This window comes from Mirounga leonina, unplaced genomic scaffold (genome assembly GCF_011800145.1).
Source record: "Mirounga leonina isolate KUSES-001 unplaced genomic scaffold, KU_Mleo_1.0 Mir_200, whole genome shotgun sequence".
NCBI lineage: Eukaryota > Metazoa > Chordata > Mammalia > Carnivora > Phocidae > Mirounga > Mirounga leonina.
In genome coordinates, this window is record NW_023270503.1 from 23,747,577 (window position 1) to 23,770,840 (window position 23,264).

The 23,264-nt window shown below is 42.7% G+C and overlaps 1 protein-coding gene across 1 annotated transcript in view; it reads left to right on the forward strand.

Annotated features, from left to right (window-relative positions):
- Positions 1 to 23,264, forward strand: part of SKAP1 (src kinase associated phosphoprotein 1) — a 278,422-nt gene that overhangs the window by 244,933 nt on the left and 10,225 nt on the right. The window contains exons 10-11 of the mRNA XM_035026933.1: positions 1,344 to 1,394; positions 9,812 to 9,912. Of these exons, the coding sequence (XP_034882824.1) occupies positions 1,344 to 1,394; positions 9,812 to 9,912 (152 nt within the window). The remainder of the gene's footprint in view (positions 1 to 1,343; positions 1,395 to 9,811; positions 9,913 to 23,264) is intronic.

Below are 23,264 nucleotides of genomic sequence, written 5' to 3' on the forward strand. Positions count from 1 at the left end.
TTTTTAAAGATTTTATTTATTTATTTGAGAGAGAGAATGAGAGAGAGCACATGAGAGGGGGGAGGGTCAGAGGGAGAAGCAGACTCCCTGCCGAGCAGGGAGCCCGATGTGGGACTCGATCCAGGGACTCCAGGATCATGACCTGAGCCGAAGGCAGTCGTCCAACCAACTGAGCCACCCAGGCGCCCTATAAAACTTATATTAAAAAAAAAAAAAAAAAGGAACTGTTCCCAGGCCATCTCCTCAAAAGTTTCATTTAGTGGCATAACTATGGGGAAACAAGCCAGGTAAGTGCCCCAAGACCCAGGAGGAGAAAGTAAATGTGGACCAAAAAAAACCTAAGTATTCAATCCTCAAAATGTTGCTTATTATGCCCCATTCATTGTGTGTGTGTGTGTGTGTGTGTGTGAGTGAGAGAGAGCATGCGCAGAGATGATGAAAAGGAGAATAGCAACTGTGTTTTTGCTCATCTTACTCCACATAGAAAATGGCTTAATATGAGTCTGGTACTCATGCTTTCTTTGTAAAGACCCAGTTCACATGGTATCAGGTAGTGCGAAGTCTGAGATGAAACAGGTTAATGAGGGTAAGAAACAGGCCAATCATGTTGTGACTTTGACCGTATAAACACTTGATTGGAGTTAGACAACAGCACTGACTTAGAACCCATTGTGTACCTGCAGCAGTTAATTAAAAGACCATTCCAACTGCCCTCAGGAGCTTACACTCTAATGAACAAGGCAGGCTGAATAACAACAGTAAAAAGATAACTATAAGCCCTAAATACTAGGAACATAAAATTACCTACATGACCAGCTTCTGCTACAGCTGAACAAAACTTGATACATTAAGGACTAATTAATCATGGAGCTTTTAAACACATGCTTAGCCACACACACACACACACACACGCACACGCACACACACACACCCATAACTCTGGATGCTTACATAGAAACAATACATTTAGAAGAGAATTCTAGAAGGAGAGGAGAAATAGAGCTTGAGGGAAAGGATCAGGATTCTAGTGATAGGTGCCTAAATAATCCAGTGGATTGAAAGCTCCACAAGGGCATGGACCCTGCCAGTCTTGTCCATTGCTGGGCCTCCAGTTCCTAGTGTAGCACCTTGCATATAGTAAGCGCTTAAAAACATTTATGAATGAATGAATGGGGAGGGAAGGAGAGGGCCAGTTTGAAGATGCAAGATGATTTAAAAAAAAAAAAAGAAGAAGAAGAATTATTGCCTTGAAAAGAGCATGATGAGAAAGAAGACCCACCAGTATAAAGAGCATAAGACTATCAACTACTAATTGCTAATGCTGATCATGTTTATCCCCTCAGATGAAGAGCATGATCTAGAAGAGGATGAGAATGGCACTCCACATAAAGAAGGTATGAGAGCCTCACAAATATATAGGTACTGGGTAGGACGTTCAGGCTTCTGACTGGAGAAGGCACTTTTGTTCAGACTACAAATATTACTGGGCTCACTAATTAAGAGGGTACTGGTGTGTCAACCTCAAAAGTCCCAGATAAGATGACTGGACAGGTAAATATCTCAACCTTCAAAGCAGCCACTCACCTTATTTAATGTTCCCAGAACAGCTAAGATTTATCCTAGAGAGGGTAAAAAACCAAACCGGATATTTATTTTTTCCTATCAGTATTTCCTAAATCAGTACAGTGAAAATAGAATTGCCTCATCTCTAAGAGATCAAAGGATTGAGAATGGAAAGAATGGAAATGTCTCCTCTCTGAGAGGCCTGGAGATTGCAAGTTCAGAGGGGAATGGAAATGTGTCAGATCTGAAAAGTGAACCTGGGGTGAAGGATAGAACTCCTTGGTGATGCTGACTTCTGATGGCCTGGTTTGATTCCAGGCACATCTGGAAATGAATATGTAACAGGTTTGTTGAATACAAAATTACATCTTATTCATCCCAGACTGTTAACCATGCTTCAGGCAGTTAGTGAGCCCATCCTTTTCTAAGGTCAGATGCCCCTCCAAAGCCTCTTTAAGTGAACCAAGGACCTATTCCACCCTTGTCAGTGAAGGAATGTGAACTGCAAGGGCCACCTCAAGGACATTCATCTCATCAGCAGAGCCTAAATTGTGGCTGATATAGATATTAGCTGATTTTTTTCTTAGAGATTCTATGAAAGTCTTAAGCCTAGGAGTTCTTCCCAACTCTCCCTCCCTGGTCCTTCCCCATTTCCCTGGCCCTTCCTTTTCCCGTTCTCCTCTCTCTTCTCGTCTTTTTGCTGTTTTTTCTCTTTGTTATCCACTCGGTAAGGCCCCCTTCTCCTAAGGTTCGTGTTCTAAGGGAAGTGGATATGTAACTGTTTTAGTGAAGGACCTAACTTCGTCAATGCCCAACTTCTCCCAGGGAGAAGAGGCAGCATCAGGAGTCAGATGCCAGAGCAGGAGAGAAAGAAAGAACTGTCACAAGTGTGGTCCAGGATTAGCGTAGCTTCCAGTGAGCACCTCGTAACAATGAACCCATATAATTAAGTCCATTCTGAAACCTATTTTCTACTGTTTCCTACTCGATGTGCAGAATTCCAACAGAAAATCTGTTTTCTGACCAACGTATGTCCCATGTCTTTTCTCAACCAACTTCTATCACCAGTGTAGGAAAGAGACACTTCATATGGACAGCTTGGGTGGAATAACTCTAAACTTCCTGTGGCCAACTTTATAGTAAACTCCATTCAGGAAGCAGCAGTCTCTGGCAAAAGTCTAAAATTCAGTTTCAGACTCCTCCCTCATCACATTTCCTCATTCAACCTTTCTTTCTGAGGTTCTATCTTGGGTGGGGGAATGAGGAGGGGAGATTTATTTCTTAACTGTTTCAACAGCTCTATTTCAAGTAAGTTAAAAAAAAAAAAAAAAAAAAACACCTTTTGTTCCTCATGCTTCCTTCCGCCAAAATAGGTGTTGTTAAAGTGTAGTGAACTCTAAATATGTTTCTATGGTTTATACTTCCCACCAGTTATAATGATTGGTGACTTGGTGATTAAAAAACAGAGGACTTTTTGGGGTGCCTGGATGGCTCAGTCATTGGGTGTCTGCCTTCGGCTCAGGTCATGATCTCGGGGTCCTGGGATCGAGCCCCACGTCGGGCTCCCTGCTCAGTGGGAAGCCTGCTTCTCCCTCTCCCACTCCCCCTGCTTGTTTTCCCTCTCTCACTGTGTCTCTCTCTCTGTCAAATAAATAAATAAAATCTTAAAAAAAAAAAAAAAAAAAGCAGGACTTTTTGCTCTCTCTGCAGAATCTGAGGCAGGAATTTTTATTATTTGTGTTTACTTATTTATTTATTGAGTTTATACAGCGCCTTTTCTCCAAAGGAGCTATAGAAATGGCAACAAATATGGAGCATCCAAATGTCATCACTTAGCTTTATAACAATAAAATGTACAGGTCCAAGGAAAGGGTAGGCAGGCCCATGAAGGCATATAAAAGGGAACTCTAGGACAATGTGAATTCTTATGTAACAGACAAGCTACACAAGTTCGGTTCACTTAGTTTTTTTCTCAAGTGTCACATGTCTTTGGCAGGGTTTGGTGGGAGCGGGGGAGGGGGGGCGTTTTCTCCTAAAAGATACTATGGCTAGCAGGGTTATCTTTTTTTTTTTTTTAAGATTTTATTTATTTGACAGAGAAAGACACAGCAAGAGAGGGAACACAAGCAGGGGGAGTGGGAGAGGGAGAAGCAGGCCTCCTGCAGAGCAGGGAGCCCGATGCAGGGCTCGATGCAGGGCTGGATCCCAGGACCCTGGGATCATGACCCGAGCAGAAGGCAGATGCTTAATGACTGATCCACCCAGGCGCCCCATATCAGGGTTACCTTTAAAATCCACGTACTCTTCTCCAGAACTCTTCCAGGGATCCTGTTCCCAGAAATGCTGTGCTTTCCCGCGATAGAATTACTAACATTTTTAAAGCCCAACTAGATCTTATCAGAAGAGGGGGGAAAAAAGGAATTCAGTTTATCCTCATTGGGTGTTAATGACCCTGTAAGATGTAATTTCTTTTATTTTATTCTGTTACCTAGAAAATCTATCACAGCCTTGTAGTATTGATTGTTCAATCTATAAAGAGCTCAGTTTACAGCATGACTGTTAGTAACAGGGTTATTTTAATGAGTGAGTCTTCAACACCTCAGATTCTCACTAAATTGCAACCCATCAGCCTAACAGTCTAACACTAAGTGTCTTCTGTGATGAGAGTTTATCTCCCTTCCCTATCATGAGAAGGTAATGTCCAGGTAACCAAAAAGAAAACTCATTCTGTGTTGTTTATACAAAAACTCCTGTCCATTGGCTTGGGTCGGCCATGTCAAATAAAAAGCCGAGCTGGAGGCACAACTCATCCTTAGATACATCAAATATCTGACCAAGGAAGATCTCCAAACAGGTTGTTTTCACTCTAAAATTGTGGGCAAACTCAGCCAAAAAGGAGCCCACAAGCGGTAATTTCTGCAGGGCAGAAATGTCACTGATGAGCTTCCACCACTAAGACACCTTTCCATGTTAGTTCATATACCAGTGGAGTGATTCCACGAAAGAAACAGGGAAGCCACAGAGGGCTTTGCAACTCTTACTTTTTGAAACCTGTTTCCCAAGACCAAACATAAGTTGAGCATCAGCCAGCTACAATTTTGGCCCAATAAAAGGAGCATAGGAGATGAAGATCAGATCTGTGAGTGTTCTCCATCCAGTTCAAGATCATACAACATTAAGGACCATAGAAATTTCAAAACTCAAGATTAAAGGGCTATGAAAACAAGCAAATGGTAATGTTCAGCAGCTCTTCCTGTTCTAGTGTCTTAGCCAGCGGAGCTTGGCAAATTTCTTTTTTTTTTTTTCTTTTTTTAAGATTTTATTTATTTATTTATTTGTTTGTTTGTTTGTTTGTTTGTTTGTTTATTTATTTATTTGAGAGAGGGTGCATGAGCGTGGGGAAGGGGCAGAGGGAGAGGGAGAAGCAGGGAGCCCCACGCAGGGCTCGATCCCAGGACCCTGAGATCATGACCAGAGCCAAAGGCAGACGCTTAACTGACTGAGCCTCCCAGGCATCCTGGCAAATTTCTTTATGCCTTTCGTTCTGAAACAGTAAGGTATCGGACTGAGTCTGTTTTAATGGACTGAACATGGTGGACTTCTCCGGCCTGGCTCAGAAAATACTCCAATTCCCTTCCAGTGGGTCACTGCTTTGGCCTTCTATGTCCATTTCTCACCTACCCATGGTCTAGCAAGGACTGGCTTTATCCATCTTCTCATTCTGTCTCTCTTTTCCATAATTTGTTAAGTAGTTGCTCCCATAACCAGGCCTCATTAGCACAGCCCCTGGTTCATCAAGCAAATGTAAACAACATGCTGACCTGCCTTTTAGCCTCTCTTTCTTGGTCACAACTTGAATTCTGGAGCTACCCAGTGTCTCCCAAACAAAAGCCCAAGGTGACATATGAATTCTGGACAGAGCACAGTCAAGTTCTGTTGTCTCTAAGGAGGAGGACAGGCAAAAAGATATCCTGGTCCTTTTTACCTTGGAACTCTCCATGTCATAGAGGCTCATTTTCAAATTCTGACCCTGTCAACAGTAGTACCAACCTGGCCTCCTTTACAGGAGAAATGACTATTACTGGTTATAAAGAACTTGGTGTGCAATGGCAAATGCTTTGCAATAAATACCTAGAGAAGAGAGAAAACAATATATTTTTAAACTTAGACTATCGCTATTCTTCCTATGACATTTTGTTTGCTGGGAGCTTAGCTTCTCTTACATGGGATAAAGAAAATAAGATGCTGCCCTCCCTTTTTTTTCTCTAGAAAAAGTCCTTCTCAGCTCTGCTTGCAATTTAAATGCAGTGATCATACCCATTAGCTTCTCTATCATTGTAATTGTTGTTAATTGTTATAACTGTTTTAGTTATTAGTGGTGTCATTATTGCTCTAGGTCCTCTGTCTGTTTTATGCTGAATATATTAGTGCTTTGCTTTTGAATTACCAGGCTTTATTTAGTGCAGAGTTACGTTTTTTGGAGAGACATTGAGAAATGCTAGCATTAAGCTTTATTCTTTTGTTTTTCATTCCAAATGGACAGACTGGAAAAAAAATAATTAGATGGAATAATGTCCTCAAAATGAGAATGAGGATGCTTTGAATTAATTAAATGGTCAGAATGCTGCACCATGTCTGATCTCAGACTGCTGCTAGAGTCGTGTAAACCTAAAGGAACCTCAATCCAGTCCACAGAGGAAATCCTCTCTCAGGGTCCCAATTCCTCACTGGTCTAAAGACATCAGTCTCCTCAGGCATTCCCCTGTTTATGACCTGGGCAAATTTAGGGAGAAGCTGGACTGCCCCGGCAAACTTCCAGGCCTTTAAGCTCTTCCAGAGGCAAAGGGTCAGGAATGAAGCCCTCCTCCACCTTACCTCGTCCCCTCTTCAAGATCTTTAAATAACACCCGCTCTCAGTCAGGTGTTTATAACACAACCAAAGCTTCCGGGAAGCCTTCCGTGAAGTTAGCTTCCCTGTTCTACACAGCACCCTCAACTTCCCCTTTGAAGACATATCACAATTGTAGATAAGTAAATATCTGTACGACTCTGTTTCCCAGTACCTCCCCCACTGGATAGTAGCCCAAAGAGCAGGGATGGTGTGTGGCCAATGTGGAATTCCCAGCATCCCACATGGTCCCAGGCACTTCGTAAGCGCTGTGGACATGTCTGTTGAATGCTAAGGAATTAATGTAGAGAAGCTGTGTGCACACATACACATAAATGCAAGTCACATCTATATTAAACAGGGAGTCTGCAATACCGAGTCCAATCTTGTCCAGTTAAGGCGTTCCTCCTCACTGAATTCCCTAGTACCAGAATACCTCTGTCTGGACAGCAAGTCCCCATGTTTAGCCCTTCATTCTGCTTATTTTTCGAAGCTGTCCTTTTATGGTTCTAGTTCTGACAATTCTGGTTCTTGGGCTAGGTAAACTATCTGCCAGATTCCTGAGCTCTATCTTCTTTTAGCCTTTAGCTTATGAAGAACCAAAGGCATTTTCTATATTTTTTCTTGGAAGACTCTTGTTTTCTTCCTAGCTTCTTGCTTTCCCTATGATCTATATTGCTTTTAGAATAGGTATATTTCCAGTTATTCTCCTCTGGTGTCTTATATGCCAACATCAAGTCACTTTTTACATATATACCCAAAAAGTACTCGTAATCTTAGGAGCATTTCCAGGCAAATGGGGAGCAGTACCCCACAGTGACCATCTGCTAAGTTAGACAAAGCCAAGACAACTTTGCCAGTCTTCTTATCATTCAGAAATACCAAGTTGTGCTTTACAAATCTATTTTTAGAAATTATTTTCTCTATAACATATAAATGCATGAAGAATATTGACGTCAATATGCGTTTCATTTCTGGGATGCCTGGGTGGCTCACTCAGTTAAGCATCTGCCTTCAGCTCAGGTCATGATCCCAGGTTCCTGGGATGAAGCCCCACATTGGGCTCCTTGCTCAACAGGGAGCCTGCTTCTCCCTATCCCTCTGCCGCTCCCCCTGCTTGTGCTTTCTCACTCTCTCTCTCAAATAAATAAATAAATAAAATCTTTAAAATATATGTATATAGGGCGCCTGGGTGGCTCAGTTGGTTAAGCGACTGCCTTTGGCTCAGGTCATGATCCTGGAGTCCCTGGATCGAGTCCCGCATCAGGCTTCCTGCTCGGCAGGGAGTCTGCTTCGTCCTCTGACCCTATCCCCTCTCAGGTGTTCTCTCTCTCTCATTCTCTCTCTCTCAAATAAATAAATAAAATCTTTAAATAAATAAATAAATAAATAAATAAAATATATGTATATATAGGGACCCTGAGTGGCTCAGTCAGTTAAGCGTCTGCCTTCGGCTCAGGTCATGATCTCAGGGTCCTGGGATCAAGTCCTGCATTGGGCTCCTTGCTCAACGGGAGGGCCTGCTTCTCCCTCCGCTTGCCGCTCCCCCTGCTTGTGCTCTCTCTCTCTGACAAATAAATAAATAAAATCCTTAAAAATATATATATACATATATATATATATATACACTTTTCATTTCTAATTTTGTCAAAATCTTCAGCTGATTAATCAATTCCATTATAACTAAAAATACATTAATATATCCTCTGGGAAAACTATTTTCACTCTTCAGGGACTGATATTTCTCTATTATTTCATGCCCTTTTATCCCCCAAAATACATGCCTTGTCTTTCCAATAGTTAGCATTTTTCTGCCAATGTATTTTTCTTCTGAACACATTCTTAACTAATGGTTTCCAGTGTGGTTGTCTTGTTTGCTGCCCTCTGTTGTTTACTGCATATACAAACAATTACCTTCTTAAAAGAAAACATGCTCATTTCTATATGGTTAACATGTTTACTTCTGTTTGCAGCATCTGAGTCTTAATTAAATAGATCTGTCCCTCCTTGGTTTTTGTGCACTTTAAGGTTCCTACTAAAGTTCTTTTCCAGATACACACAGGGATCTTGTTTTCCTGTGCCTTTATTATTTGAATTGCTGATAAGTTAGGAACAAGATTTTTAGAAAGTAAACATAGCCAGTGCGTCTGTCCACCCACACTGCCCACCTGCCTTCCCCCATCTATTCCCATCCTCAGTGACCAGCACTATCATTCCTCATGGGAGGGTCAAAACAAAGGGAAAGGTAGAAACTGGTACAAATAGGATCCCCAAAAGTCACTTGAATTTTAATTAGAACCCAGGACTCCTGACTCCCATCAACAAGAATTTCATCTTTGGTAGGTTCTTTGCTGACCGCTCTCCCCTGTAGCATCCGAAGGAACAGAAGCACAGCCACATCATCCCTGGTCCAGTGGGCATCCGCTTTCCTGCCATTCAAATCCCCAGATCCTCTCCCACTTTGCGCTCTAGTGTTTAACCTTTCCGGGTAGAAGAAGATCAATACAGATTCTTCATTGCTAAGAATCGATGGCTGTCCTGTGGCATCACTGCCATCTAGTCTTGCTGAGAAGCCCAGTAAATCTCTCCAGCTGCTTCGAAAGCTTGGTTTGTCCTCTTCAGTTGCTTTCATTTTTAATGCAGATCACTTTGGTTTCTGTCCCCCTGGGGGCTTGCAGATAAATCTTGGCAGGCATGTTCCGGGTCTACAAATGAGATGCTGGAAAAGGGCCAGCCCACCCAGAATTTAGTTGTAATGGATGAGACACCCCCCTTGGTTCCACTTAGAGACTGGGCTATTCGTAACCGTATTTATTGGGGGATTACCTCACACAGAATCTGGGTGGGAAGTGCCCAGGATGAAGTTCCTGTGTAACAGAAGAGACCAATGTGTGAGATTGTGATGCAGACACAAGCTGGCTGACTCAGCCTCTCTGTAAATAGGCAGAAGTTGGAGACTTACCCCGTTCCTTCAAATGTATTTTGAAGACAAGCGCTGGATAGTTTAGATGCCCTGGATCAAGAAAATCTGGCAGGAAATCTCTGCACCGCTTACTTACAAACCAAGTAAAAAATTACCTGCCTGTTTTTCTTTTGTTAATAAATGAATGTATTTATCATATTATTGAATAACATCTGACTTAGGGTAATCTGTAAATATTTAATATTAGTTAATGATCTCCTTTTCCCACAGTCCTTTGCTCATGCTGAGTGTTTGGCTGTTTCTTTCCCCCCACCCCCCGGAATCCTAGGTTTCCTAGGGGCAATATTAGAACCCTGGTTTCCACTTGCAGTAAATATGTGGGCTCCATGGAAAAAGACAGAGTCCTTTTAACTTTGATTTCTCCTCTCTTTGACCAGTGGACTATACCAGTTATTACCAGGGCCTATGGGATTGCCATGGTGACCAGCCAGACGAACTGTCCTTCCAAAGGGGTGACCTCATCCGAATTCTGAGCAAGGTAAGGACATAGAGTGTGGGGTCTGGATCAAAAGTCAATTTGGGGGAGGCGCCTGGGTGGCTCAGTCAGTTAAGCATCCGACTCTTGATTTTGGCTCAGGCCTTGACCTTACAGTTGTGAGATGGAGCCCTGCGTTGGGCTCCGCATTGGGTATGGAGCCTGCTTAAGAGTCTCTCTCTCTCTCCCTTTCCTCCTGCCCCTCCCCCCTCTAAAAAATCGGTTTCTTCACTCTCAATGATGTAGTCACCATAACCAAAATTATTCCATGTCATATATTTCTCTTGTGTGCATTACATGGCTCCCTCACACATAAAGTAAATTCCCATTGATTTATAATTGTTAGGGAAAAGTTTAATTGAAAATTCAGATTCAGGAACTAATTTTCAAATTTAAAAATGCAATAAAGTAGATAATAACACTAAAGCCATGCCAATCAATTTATTCTTTTTAGGGTCTTGTGGTACTTAAAAGGTCATCATTATGTACATAATTTATTACTGTATAACTCTTCAAAACACTCAGTCTTGGTAAACCATCTTCTTATGTCATTTACAGATAAACAAGACCGTAATATAATTATGATGGGGGGGGCAGTCAGAGCTAGTTGGCTCATTCGGTTTGAACAAGTGCTGATAAGATCAAGATAGTGAATCCAACCCCACAAGAGCCAGCTAACTTTATTCTCTTCCTCAGTCATAAAGTTAATCCCTAGCCCCAACTAACCATCTCACAAGTAGTGTTGTTGATCATAAAACAATTGGGAAAAAATAAAAGGATAGATTATTGCAGATCCATCACTAATGTGAAGATGATTCAGAACTCACAGGCTACCATTTGATGGCTCAGTATCATCATCCTTTGTAAAGAAAGATTATACAGGGGCGCCTGAGTGGCTCAGTTGGTTGGGCGACTGCCTTCGGCTCAGGTCATGATCCTGGAGTCCCTGGATCGAGTCCCGCATCGGGCTCCCTGCTCAGCAGGGAGCCTGCTTCTGCCTCTAACCCTCCCCCCTCTCATGTGCTCTCTCTCTCATTCTCTCTGTCTCAAATAAATAAATAAAATCTAAAAAAAAAAAAAAAAAAAGAAAGAAAGATTATACATATCCTATATAGGTGGGCTAAGAAAACAGGTTCTGAAGTAACTTACTAAAAAGTTCTTTCTCGGGCGCCTGGGTGGCTCAGTCGGTTAGGCAACTGCCTTCAGCTCGGGTCATGATCCTGGAGTCCCGGGATCGAGTCCCGCATCGGGCTCCCTGCTCCACAGGGAGTCTGCTTCTCCCTCTGACCCTACCCCCTCTCATGTACTCTCTCTCATTCTCACTCTCTCAAATGAATAAATAAATCTTAAAAAAAAAAAAAAAAAGTTCTTTCTCTATGAGGTCAGTCAATATCTACAAGCACATTTTTTAAATAAGCACCGTTTGCTCTTTAATTACTGAGTATGTGGATTCCATAAAGGTAAATTGAAAACCCATTGTGTTATTAACCCATCATTTGCCATTTATCTTTATTCTGTCCATGGCCAAGGGTTTGTCTCGATTTGAAAGATACCATAAGGTCTTCAGGAAACAGACCAGGGCTGACTTAAGGTAACTTTCAGGGGTTGCAACAAGGCCCCTTGGAACAAGGACCAAATTCAGACCCAACCTTTTGCAGAAGAGTAGGAAGCCTGCAAGCCCTGCTGACTGCGATCACAGTCTTCTAGTGATTTCTTCCAGAGTCCTAATTCAGCTCCATCCTAGTGCCATTCTGGTGCAGCTCTAATACACCAAGAATAAATTGGAAGCAAAGAAGGGAGTGGACATTGGCCTGATTGGTATTTCAAATGCCCGAAAGCAAGGCTTGCCTTGTAATAGAATTTGTGTACATTACCACACCGGCATTACAGGGGTAATCGAGTTATCCACTCAGGTGTGACCAGGCCTCTGTTTGCCCAGAGCCTGCAGGTGAACAAATTAACTGTTTACATTGTCTGAGGTGCCTGCCGCAGGAGAGGGGGGCGGAGAACAGAGCCAGACTGTCTGCTGGCCTTCTCTCTCGGTCATGATTATTTTGTTTGTTTTGCATGTCTTTTGCCTTTGTTAATGGCTTCTCACTGGGGGTCCCTTTCCTCCATTTAGAAGGGGCTGTGTGGTGACTTGCCCTGAAGTACAGAGCTATCTGCGGGTACCATGGCTGTCGTATTTTTAAGAGATACCAAAGAACATGGAGAGCCTCCTCTACCTGTCTTTTTTAACCAATCCCCCTTCCTCTCCTCCTGTACTGAGAGCTAATATAGCAAAGTTTGATTCAGGGAGAATACCCTGCTGCTCTGGTTCTGTCTGGTTTCTTTCTCCATCTTTTGGAAGGTCTTAAGTCTATTTTTATCCTTTGCGGGTGTAGTAGCGCATTTCTTCCCCCAAAAGCTACACCAGCTGCCTCCCTTCTGCACGCTGTTAATCCCTGCGTGTCAGAGGAGGAAATGAGAAGCTGGAAGCTCAAGTGGAGTTTCCCTCATAAAGCTTCATTCCAGTTAACGTTGGCTTGGGGAGCATTTCGGATTGGATTTACCTTTATTATATCACCTAACTCAATAACGGTCCTTGGACAGGAAGGAACTTTAAAAGGCCACCCAATCCATTCCCTTGCTCGAAGAAGCACAAATGAAACAATTCAGACAGATAGAAAAAGGAGATCCCTCTACCATTAGCTGTTTGTCTATTCAGACGTTCAGCAACTCCCAATCTCCGGAATTTTCTCTCACATGAATCCTAAATGCATTCCACTTTAGCCCCAACTGGCTTCCTTTGTTGGACTCGGTTATACTCTGCAACCTGCCTCTCACATGTGGAGGAAAAGAACTGACCCAAGTGGAGGTTAGTCCAGAAAAATGGTATCCGGAAATCTCCATTGTACTTTTCTCTCTGGCCAGTCAAACCTTTGTCAGACAAGAAAGGTCCACTGGGTTAGGAACTGGAGAAGTCTATTTCCACCAAGAAATGCAAGGCAAGAGGTGTCTGGGTGGATCAGTAGGTTAAGCGTCTGCCTTAGGCTCAGGTCATGATCTCAGGGTCCTGGGATTGAGCCCCACATTGGGCTCCATGCTCGGTGGGGAGTCTGCTTTTCCCTCTCCCTGCTTTGTGCGCTCTCTTTCTCTCAAATAGATAAGTAAAATCTTAAAAAAAAAAAAAAAAGAAAGAAAGAAAAGAAACAAAATGCAAGGCAAGATGCAACCTAGTGTGGCTCAATTTACCTGGACCAGTTTCCTTACCTGTAAAATGAGGGAGCTGTGTTGGATAACCTCTAAGGTTCCTTCCACCTCCTCGAGCATTCCTGTTCTAAACATGATGAGGCTGTCACCACAAAACTGCTAAAGAAATTCCACACAAAAATGTGTTTCGCTTTAATTATTTACTCAGATTAAACAAATTTAAAAATTTCAATTATAAGCTCTTTTGTTTTGGGCCCTCATAAATGCCTCTGGTTTTCCCCTCTCTCTTTGTATGATAAAAAAAATATTGGGGGGAGGAGCAGGTTAAGAACAGGAAGCGGGGGCGCCTGGGTGGCTCAGTTGGTTGAGCGACTGCCTTCGGCTCAGGTCATAATCCTGGAGTCCCGGGATCGAGTCCCGCATCGGGCTCCCTGCTCGGCGGGGGTCTGCTTCTCCCTCTGACCCTCTTCCCTCTCGTGCTCTCTGTCTCTCATTCTCTCTCTCTCAAATAAATAAATAAAATATTTGAAAAAAAAAAAAAAAAAGAACAGGAAGCGGCCCCTGGATGGGGAAGCCAGGTTGGGTCTGGGTCTGGGCTTTATTCCTGGGCTCCTGCCACTCCCTGATGTTTCTGAATGGTTGCCCAAATATGATCCAACCTTGAGTCCTAGAATCCTCGGGCCAGGAGAGTCTGTTAGGGCCTAGGGTCTTTGGACCCAAGAATGACCCCAGAAAGAGAGCTATTTGTCCTTTTTATATTTTATTTTATTTGGGGGAAGAGAGAAAAAATATTTATATTTTATTTTATTTTGTTTTTGACACCCCCGCGAGTGGGGGTGGCGGAAGGGGGGCAGAGGAAGAGAGAATTCTAAACAGGCTCTATGCCAGGTGCAGAGCCCAACACGGGGCTCAATCTCACAACTCTGAGAAACCAAGAGTCTGACGCTTAACCAACTGAACCACCCAGGTGCCCCTATTTGTCCTTTTTAAAATAAAATTTCCAGAAAGGATGATTGGCTGGGCAAGAAAGATATATCCCAGAGATAACCAAATACCCATCACCTGTCCTATTCTTACGGAAGCAGGTCAGTAACAGATGAGTTACCTATGTGATCCTGAGCAAAGTCACTTGATCCTGGTAATCTTCTGTTTTCTCATCTGTAAAAATTGGGGTAACTTCTTTTCACAGGGGTTATGATGCTTGCATTAGAGAATTCATGTAAAGAAGTGCCTGGCATCTAGGGAATGGTAACTATTATCATATTCCTTTCTTTACCACTAACAATAAAGTAAACTTTTTTATTTTATTTTATTTTATTTTATTTATTTATTTGACAGATAGAGACAGCGAGAGAGGGAACACAAGCAGGCGGAGTGGGAGAGGGAGAAGCAGGTTTCCCACTGAGCAGGGAGCCCGATGCGGGGCTCGATCCCAGGACCCTGGGACCATGACCTGAACCGAAGGCAGGCGCCCAACGACTGAGCCACCCAGGCGTCCCTAAAGTAAACTTCTGGGGTCAATGCTGGGTACATACTAGGAGTTCAATAAATTATTGGTGAAGTGAGAGAGAAAAAACTGGTAGCCTGTCCTGCCCAAAAACTCTCCACAAAGACACTCAAAAGCACAAAAGCGTCTTACTTGGAAATAGAAAACCATCCAGTGAAGAGGCCTACATGGAAATCCACTAGCCTTCCCTGGTCTGAGAGATTTTGTCCCTGACAATAATTGATGGATTGTTCAGACTTCTCATTTGATGAGAGGCCGGAGCCACGTATCCAAGCTCCAAAACGGTAACCAATGGGCGCCATCAGCAGGACCCCTGCTGACCTCCCCTAACACATCCATACATTCCTAGGCCCCATGCAGTTTCATGCCCACTTAATTCACTGAGCTCCAATTTGGGCCTTAAAATATATTAAAGGGAGATTTTAATAACGAAGCAGATCTGCGCATCTAGCGGATGTTCCCACATTCCTTTTGGGCCCAGATATTTCTGAACAGCTTTTTCTGGTACAGGAACTGAGCCCCGCTTCCCCCCCACCCCCACCCCCAAGCAAGGACGCAGCTCAGGCCACAGCGGGGTGTTTAGCGCCCTTCAGTGGCTCCAGATTGCGGCGCTTGTGCAGGTCTCCTCATATGTAACCGATGGCTCCTGAGAGCCTGCCTCTCGTAAATTACTTCCCACGATGCCTGCGACCACCGCAGAATCCAAGTTTGAATAGAGCAGGAAAAAGGTGTTTGAAAGGCCTGTTCACTCAGCTGCATTTTAATTTCCTTTTCAATCTTGTCCCAATTAATTTCACAGAATTAATCTCACAGAAGCAAACTCTGCAGCACCGAGGCTGCGGCTTTTAGTGTGGCGGTCGCTCTGCCTGAAATGAAATAGGAGCTAATATAAAAATCCATCTGCTGTGTTTGAAATACACACCGGCTGCTACTCAGTCCTGTCTGACATTCCAAACATCAACAGCGGGGAAAAGTGATTTGGGGGTTAGTGGCCATCAGTACTTGGCAGGGGTTCAACAACAGGTGTACTCCAAAAATCCATTCAGCCTGGGCGCCAGGCATGACACGGCAGGTGCTTTAAGCAGCCTCCATGCAGGAGCGCCGGGCCCTGGCTTCATTCTTTTTATCTGCGGACCGTGAGGCCCTTCTGTGGGCCAGCACCGCTGTGGGCATTTATTCCAAGTGGGAGAAAGGGAGGTAAGGTAAGAAGCCTCTATTTGGGTAAGATGAGTTGCAAGTTCCAACTTTCAGGGAAGTGACTCTCTTCCCGGCTCCAAGGTCTCTCACTAGGGAACCTGCTTTCTAAGTAATAAAGGTGCTCATTCTACTATGTGAGAGAACTTAAATAAATGCCTATTTAAAAATTAAGCCTCCTGTTCCAGAAGTAATTCATAGTGGCAACGTGAGCTATCCAGCAGATAGGGCCAAATTAAAGAGAGAAAGAAAAACTCTTTCTCAACTGACTAGAAAGAAGAGGTCCCTGAATGAGGTCTTCTATTTAGGGTAAACTGAGTCAACAAGCCACATCTCTTAGGCTTACATTGTGTGCCTCATGAGTTGGGCTTAGGCTCCTCCAAGATTTGCCCTGCCACTTAAGCCCATGGAGGGAGATCAGCCTCGGAGCAATCAGCTGGGCACAACCGAAGGTTTCTACTTACATAGTGGCTTAGCTGGGGTGGGAGGATGTTCCCGTGGACCAAACACACCAGCCTTTGGTTGTCTTCTGTGCCGGTGCAGTTAACATGGAAACAGAGAGCCTTACAGGCAAAGTCAAGTTTAACATCAGACACATGGTGCTGTCAGATGCTTTGGGCCTTTGGAGGCTGAGGATAGACCGACTTTGTCACCCTGAGTGACACTGAGCTTCCAGCGTGGCTGAAGCTACTTAGAATGAGGCTGGACCCTAACTCCAAACCCAACTCCTTGTGATCTGAAGGCAGCACGTCTGTTCCCAGCACCTGGACTGTGTTTAGCACAACACCATGTCTGTTATAATGGGGGTTTTAAAGCCCCCCGTTCTCCACCTCCTCCCTCAAGGGACTACTTAAAGATTGTAGACCTTTCCCCTCCCTTGACCCCATTCCCTCCAAAAGAGATTTGTATGTTGTAAAATTATCTGAATGCAGCAGTACTTCCTGTCCTAAGTGTGCTTAGTTGAATGTGATAAAAGCCTCATAAAAACAGATAAGTTAATTCCTTCAATTGCTTTAAATGAAGGGTTGGATTGGGTTTGGGTTGGGTTTTTTTTTTTTTTTTCTTTTTCTTTGGTTTTTTGGTTTTTTAATTTCAGGGCTCTGAGGGAAAGGAGGTGTTTGGTGACATCTAGTGTCCATTTAGGACTTCCTCAGGCACCATTACCCTCAGCTTGGCTGCGTGGGGGGATGGGCAGGGTTATTTGGGAGGTAATTCAGGGGAGTAAGTGGGGAGAATATAGGCCTGGGGCGCAGGCTGCCCAAACAGTGTGATGAAACTGATCAATGCCTGTCAAAGAGCAATTATCCACCTCTGACCTAACCAAAGGGGGCGAGTAAGGGGAGACCATCGGAAAATATCTTTTCTTATTTATGATGATATGAAAGAGAAGCAGAACCTGTCCCCACCACCCCATTTCATGTTAACAAGCAGGTCAACACTGTGCTGTGATGACGAAGATGATGATGATGATGGTGTTTTCTCTCATTAATAACCCCAATGGGAGTCTATAGAGTTAGGAGGATGGGAATGGGATTTGGGGTCAGCTGGAAGGCAACGGTCATACACCGGTCAAATTCAGTAGAGGCCATTCCTTTCCCCCAGACAGGAACCAATCGTCTAGAACAAACCCTGGCAGCCTCATTCCTTCCAGGTAATTTTTATAAATGAGGGGACACCCATTCCAAGAGAGGACAAAAGGGAGAGGATGCTTGTGTGTGTGTGTGTCTGTGTGTGTGTGCATATGCATGCATATAAACCTGCTAACAAGAGCCCCAATTGCATATCAACCCTACCCGCCAAACCCTGGCCATTTATTATAAAACCCATCTTTTAAAAAGAGAAAAAAATGCATTTTCCACTTTATTCCACTTACCCTTAAACTGTTGTCCTGGACAGGAGCCTTCACTTTCTACACACAACACACACACACACACATACACACATGCACACACCTTTCAGTCAGGTGGAAAGTCCCAGATCAGATAGTTAACTATGAGGCCCAGACAGAATTGTTTACCTAGAACCTATATAAGCCTTGGCAGGGTTAGGTTAATGCTCAGAATCGCCCGATGCTTTACAAACTCCAGTGTAAAAAAATTCCAGCCATTTATTTTGCGGTGAATTTATAACAAATGCTGTTAAAGGCTTCGTCTTTTGACAGAGGTAATAATAAATTCACTGTTAAAGACAGTAGTTTAATTCCTTATACCTCCAATACTGCACAGAATAAACCATATTCATCACTGAGTAATTTTTTACCACATAAATCTTTAAAACTAACCGGTGAAGCCTGTTGAGACTGAAATATTGTGAATTTATTAGATATGCCCATGTAGTATTGGATTCAGAGGTTTCCATTCGAATATATTATGGGGAAAATTTGTGTCTTTAACTGTGACATTCCCTCCATTTCCCACTGCCAGTATTATAACAAGCAGCTCCTCCAGAGTCAACTGCACGTTTATTAGACAGAGATCTAGTAATAAACTCCTCACTAATCTGCCAAAGAGGCTGGATGACATTTCGGTGAGGTGCTCTATTTAAAAGGAGTCACAAAAGCTTTGTTTCTGTGTAATTATTTTCTCAAAAGGAGCTCAGCCTCCCCAAACCTCTGTCTGCCAGCCTTTCTTGGTAGTATATGGGTCCAGTTCTCCAACCAAACTAGCAAAATATTAAAAGCAAATTATAACCTCACTGCAAACATAGGGGAGTAACTTCCATTCAGTTTATAGAATTAGTTGGTGGGGGGCGGGGGGCCACTTGGGGTAATTGGTTAGAACACAGAAAAGCCGGGATTAGCAGACATTGCCAGACGTATGGTATTTAATAAGGCTAATAAAAAGATTATATTGATTCTCAAACTAGAAATAATAGACAATGGTTTCGGAAAACTTGCTATTTAAAAACTTTCATCTTGACATATGACACATTAAAGATACAATTAAATCCTCAGATTTGAGCAAAAATCCTTTTACCCTACCATATTAATTTTGAGGGAAAACCTGTGCCTGTTAGATGAGAATATTCTGAATCTTCCTCATGATTTGCTAGTGAAGTGACATTTAAACTAACTAATTGATTATATCAAATTGTAATGCCCTCTCCAGTTTCATTAAGGAAACAATATTGCCAGAATGAAAAATATTTTTTTTTCTTTTAGATGCACAAATGTGCATTATTTATTTTTTTTTTTTAGCAAAGCGCTTCGGCGTCTTCTCTGTTCACACTAACATTCTGTATTTGGGAAGAGTTCCAGATACTAAAACTTCCAAGGAGCATTGTGAACTTTAAGATTCTTTTTTAATCAAATCAAATCAAATAGGTTTTTAACTGTTAAACAAAGGAGAAAAATCTCCTGGCGGTGCAAGACTGCAGCCCATCAGAATAATTGTTAAAAGACAGAACCCGGCTAGAAAGATAAGCATAATACCAGCAATTAATATTCAGCATTTCACATTATAGTCAAGAGGATGTGTTTTTCTTTGTGATGTGGCTCATAAGCTAAGAGTGTTGGGAGCCAGATTCTGAGCTCTGTCTTCTTTTTGTGCATGAGGATTAAGGAGGAAAAAAACAGCAACAACAATCCTGCTCCATCTGTAAATGAACAAACATCTTGATTTTATAGCTATTTGCTTTGTAAAACTGAGGAATGAAACAAAAATTACTGGATGCCTAAGTAACACTTTAATTTCGAATTCATTTACGCTGTAGCTATGTAGTTGTGACAAACCATAATGCAGTATTTAATTAAAATAACACAAGTGCATCTAGATATGTCCTGGGGTAGCTATCACCAAATTATAGTCTATGCCATCCGTATTTTATTTATGAAATGGCAGATTCTAAGGTGCAACTAGGCTGATACAACAGCATAAACATTTTAGACCTGCATTTTTATAAAGGCTCTTTTTTTTTTCCTGCTGTGTCTTTAAATATTTTCCTTCTTCTATCGTTCTGGGTTTTTTTTAGTGGCATTGTTTTGATGTCGATAAAGATCGTGCTTTCTAACTCTTGCTTTTCAACTATTGACCTCCTGAGTCTTCTGGCTGTGAAATCCCCCGTCTGTTGTCATGAAAAGGCTTGAGTTCTTAGCAGAACTTGGACGTGGATTCCAAGAGGGTAGGAAAAAAGCAAAACTCTTTTCAGGCTCAGTGTGCTTGTTCCCATACAATCTTCCTTGCACCTTTTTTTTTTTTTTACCTATAAATACCCATTATAGTTTACACGCTTGCTTGCTCTACTCTGTGGATGTTCACATGCAGACATACTGCTCCTTTTCATAAACGCATAGCATCTATCTTACACGCACCCACCATCTATCTCCTCGTTCACATTGGCTGTCCCATCCACCTCCTTGTCTGCAGAATTATGTTCAGCAAGGTCCCGATTTATAGGAAATAAATAATGAAAATAGAACAGACTGGGAAAGATAATCGAAACATTCAAATTGTTATTTTTCACTGTACTTCCCACAAACAGAGCATCTATAAACACCTAGCAAAGGTGTTGGCCAATTCCTAAAAAGCAGTGCCTTATGGAACATCCTGACCGAGTGGGTCTCTACACTGAATCTTTCCTGTTCTGTCTCTCTTGTTTTTTGGTGCTCCAAGATCTGGCCATTTTTAAACGGCAAACGAGGCCGTGTTGTTATTTTCATTCTTCCTGTAATGACAAGTTTTTGTCATCATTCATCCCCTATAAGACAATCCTAAGAATTTTAAAACAGAAACAATCAACTTTTTAAAGAAAATAGCCCTTGCAGTTACATTATAAAGATATTCCAGTAATGGTATCAGTGGATCAGAGCCTGATCCTGCAGCAAGGGTCTTTTGGAGAGAGGGTTTCTTACACACACTTGTAATTATTTTAGCCCCTTTCACAGGTCACATAGAAAGTTAATTTCAATCGCTGCTAATTTCCATCCAACAAGAGTACGGTACTTTAGCCACCCAAAATAATTGGATTCAAAACAAATTTAGGAAATTGAGTGTGTTAGAAAGCAAATAAAAATATCCTTTTGGTAAGGAGGAGGGTGGAAGTAGTAAAAATGGCCTTTTTTTCCCCCTTCCTTCTTTCCCCTTCACAACTTTGCCATTAAAGTTGCACCTACAGCTAGAAGTTTGTCCGTGAAAAATGGTCATTTTGTTTCTCTGCTCAAAGAATGTTATTAAAATGCTAATTTAAAAGAAAAAGGAGTTAAATATCTAGCGATGGTGCATTCTAATTGCAACCATAATGAGCTCTCTAAATGTGCGTGCCCCTGACACACACAGAGCATAAACAGCAGTAAACAGATCATTAGTACCCGCGTTCATTTATTCTGGCGACCTTACCATGACCCCACCGAGGGTAGGGTGAAAAGCAGGTGGATCTGGCTGTGACACCCCCTAGAGGGATCCAGGAAATGAAGCTATAAGCGGTTGTCATGGAAACGCCTATGTGTGCAGATGATGTAACACACCGACAGGCTGTAGGGCTCCGCAACTGGGACGTTGCCTTTCCCTCGCTGGAACAATCTTGAGGATTAAATTATTCATTTCTTTAATTCACAAAGCAAAAGGAATCCTAATTTTCTTGGTGATGTGCAACTCTCTTTCATTTGTCTAAGGTCTGGAACGCAGCGACTTATCATCCCCTCTTTCTCTGAAACCTACCCCAGCTTCCTACATTCTAGCCCCAAATCACTGAATCTGGCAAAATCAAGTGGGGGGCGGGGGAGGCAGAAATCTGACACTCAACACCTGTACCTTAAAGAGAGAAAAACCTAAGGTTTGAAAATGAAATTAATAATATAGACAGTGTCCCTTTCTGGTGAGGGCATTTAGTTGAGCAGGGACCAAACATATACCTGTCCTGAATAAGATGGCTTTGTCTGGAGCAGGGCAGAGTTAAGCCAATACCCAATGAGGAGAGCATAAAGCAGAGTAGGCACCAGCCCCAAATGAACACATCACCCTAGCAAGGTGCAAGAAAAAGAGATAAGAGAAAACAAGTATCTACTCACCCCCTCCCATGTCCAATTGAGGGAATCGAGATTAATAAAAATAATTCTTTGGAGAATGATTCCGCTCTATCCTACCCTGTTTTGTACCAAACAACCTCAATAACCTTCCGGCAATAGTAGAATAACGTTTCTTTCTTTCTTTTTTTTTTTTTTTTTAAGGAAGCAGAAAAGACGATCTCTGGAAATTTTTTTTTTTTCCTTCAAGTTAGGAGATTTATTTTTATTTATTTTTATTTTTTTTATTCTTATGTTAATCCCCATACATTACATCATTAGTTTTAGATGTAGTGTTCCATGATTCATTGTTTGTGCATAACACCCAGTGCTCCATGCAGAATGTGCCCTCCTCAATACCCACCACCAGGCTAACCCATCCTCCCACCCTGGAAATTATTTTAAAATAAAAAATATCCTGGCCTGTGCCTCCCCCCCACCCCACCCCCACTGCACTTCAGATGAACCTGTGATATTGTAGCGATGGCCCTTGAAGTGCAGTGGGGAGGTGATTTAGGAGAATATTAAAGGCAATGTGGAGATTCAAGGCGCCTCTCTCAGGGAGATCTGGAGAAATACGCAGCACAGATGGGCCGAGCAGATTAAACATTTCCGTCACATTGTTTCCAAATTGTGTTGTGGTGCCTGAGGCTGGTACTGCGCTCAGAGCAAAACAGAGCGGTGCAGAGCTGTGAGCTGTTTACGGAATACATATTAATACGCCGGTCTCACATGGTATCACAATTCTATCAGCTCCGAAATGGTGCTGTCTCTATTGTTCCTGAATTCTGCACTTGGCACCTTGTTTTCTCCCATCTGCAAAGTGTTTACCTTCCCTTTATCCTTTCTGTCTTTTTTAGGCAAAGTTCAAGTTGTGTGTATCTTTCTCATTTCTCTTCCCGCCCTCCCTCTTCTCTTCACAGTTTAGGATTTTTCTCTTGCGCACGGCCTGTGTTTTGCACACACTTTCATCACCAACAGTGTCCAGCATGTGCACGGGTCCTGCATGCCAGGCTTCCGGCCTGAGGCTGAATTTCCCCTTGCTTCCAAGTGCTCTCAGACACCCCGCCCCCCATCTAGCTGACACATTCCTCCTCAGAACACTCAACTCTTAGCTGTCCAGTTGTCACCTTATGCCCCCCCCCAGCTGTTGTCACTGACCACCCAGCCTTTCCTTGCCCCCTTTCTCACACTCACATGCCTTTCCCTCCTCCCCAGTCCAGGCCCGCCAATCTCCAGGTTAGCAAGTTCCCTGAAATGTAACAATAAATAAAACTGGTTCAGTTGAGGCAAATTTAATGATTCATTTTTATTATGATTGATAGACCAAAACTCTGAATAATGGAAAAAAGAGAAAATGATTGCCAAGAACTTAAAACATGGTGTCAGCCTGGGGAGGCTGCCAAGCTACCCAAGGTTTCAGCCGAGCGCTGAGCTCCAGTCCTCTGACAGCTTCCAACCCCA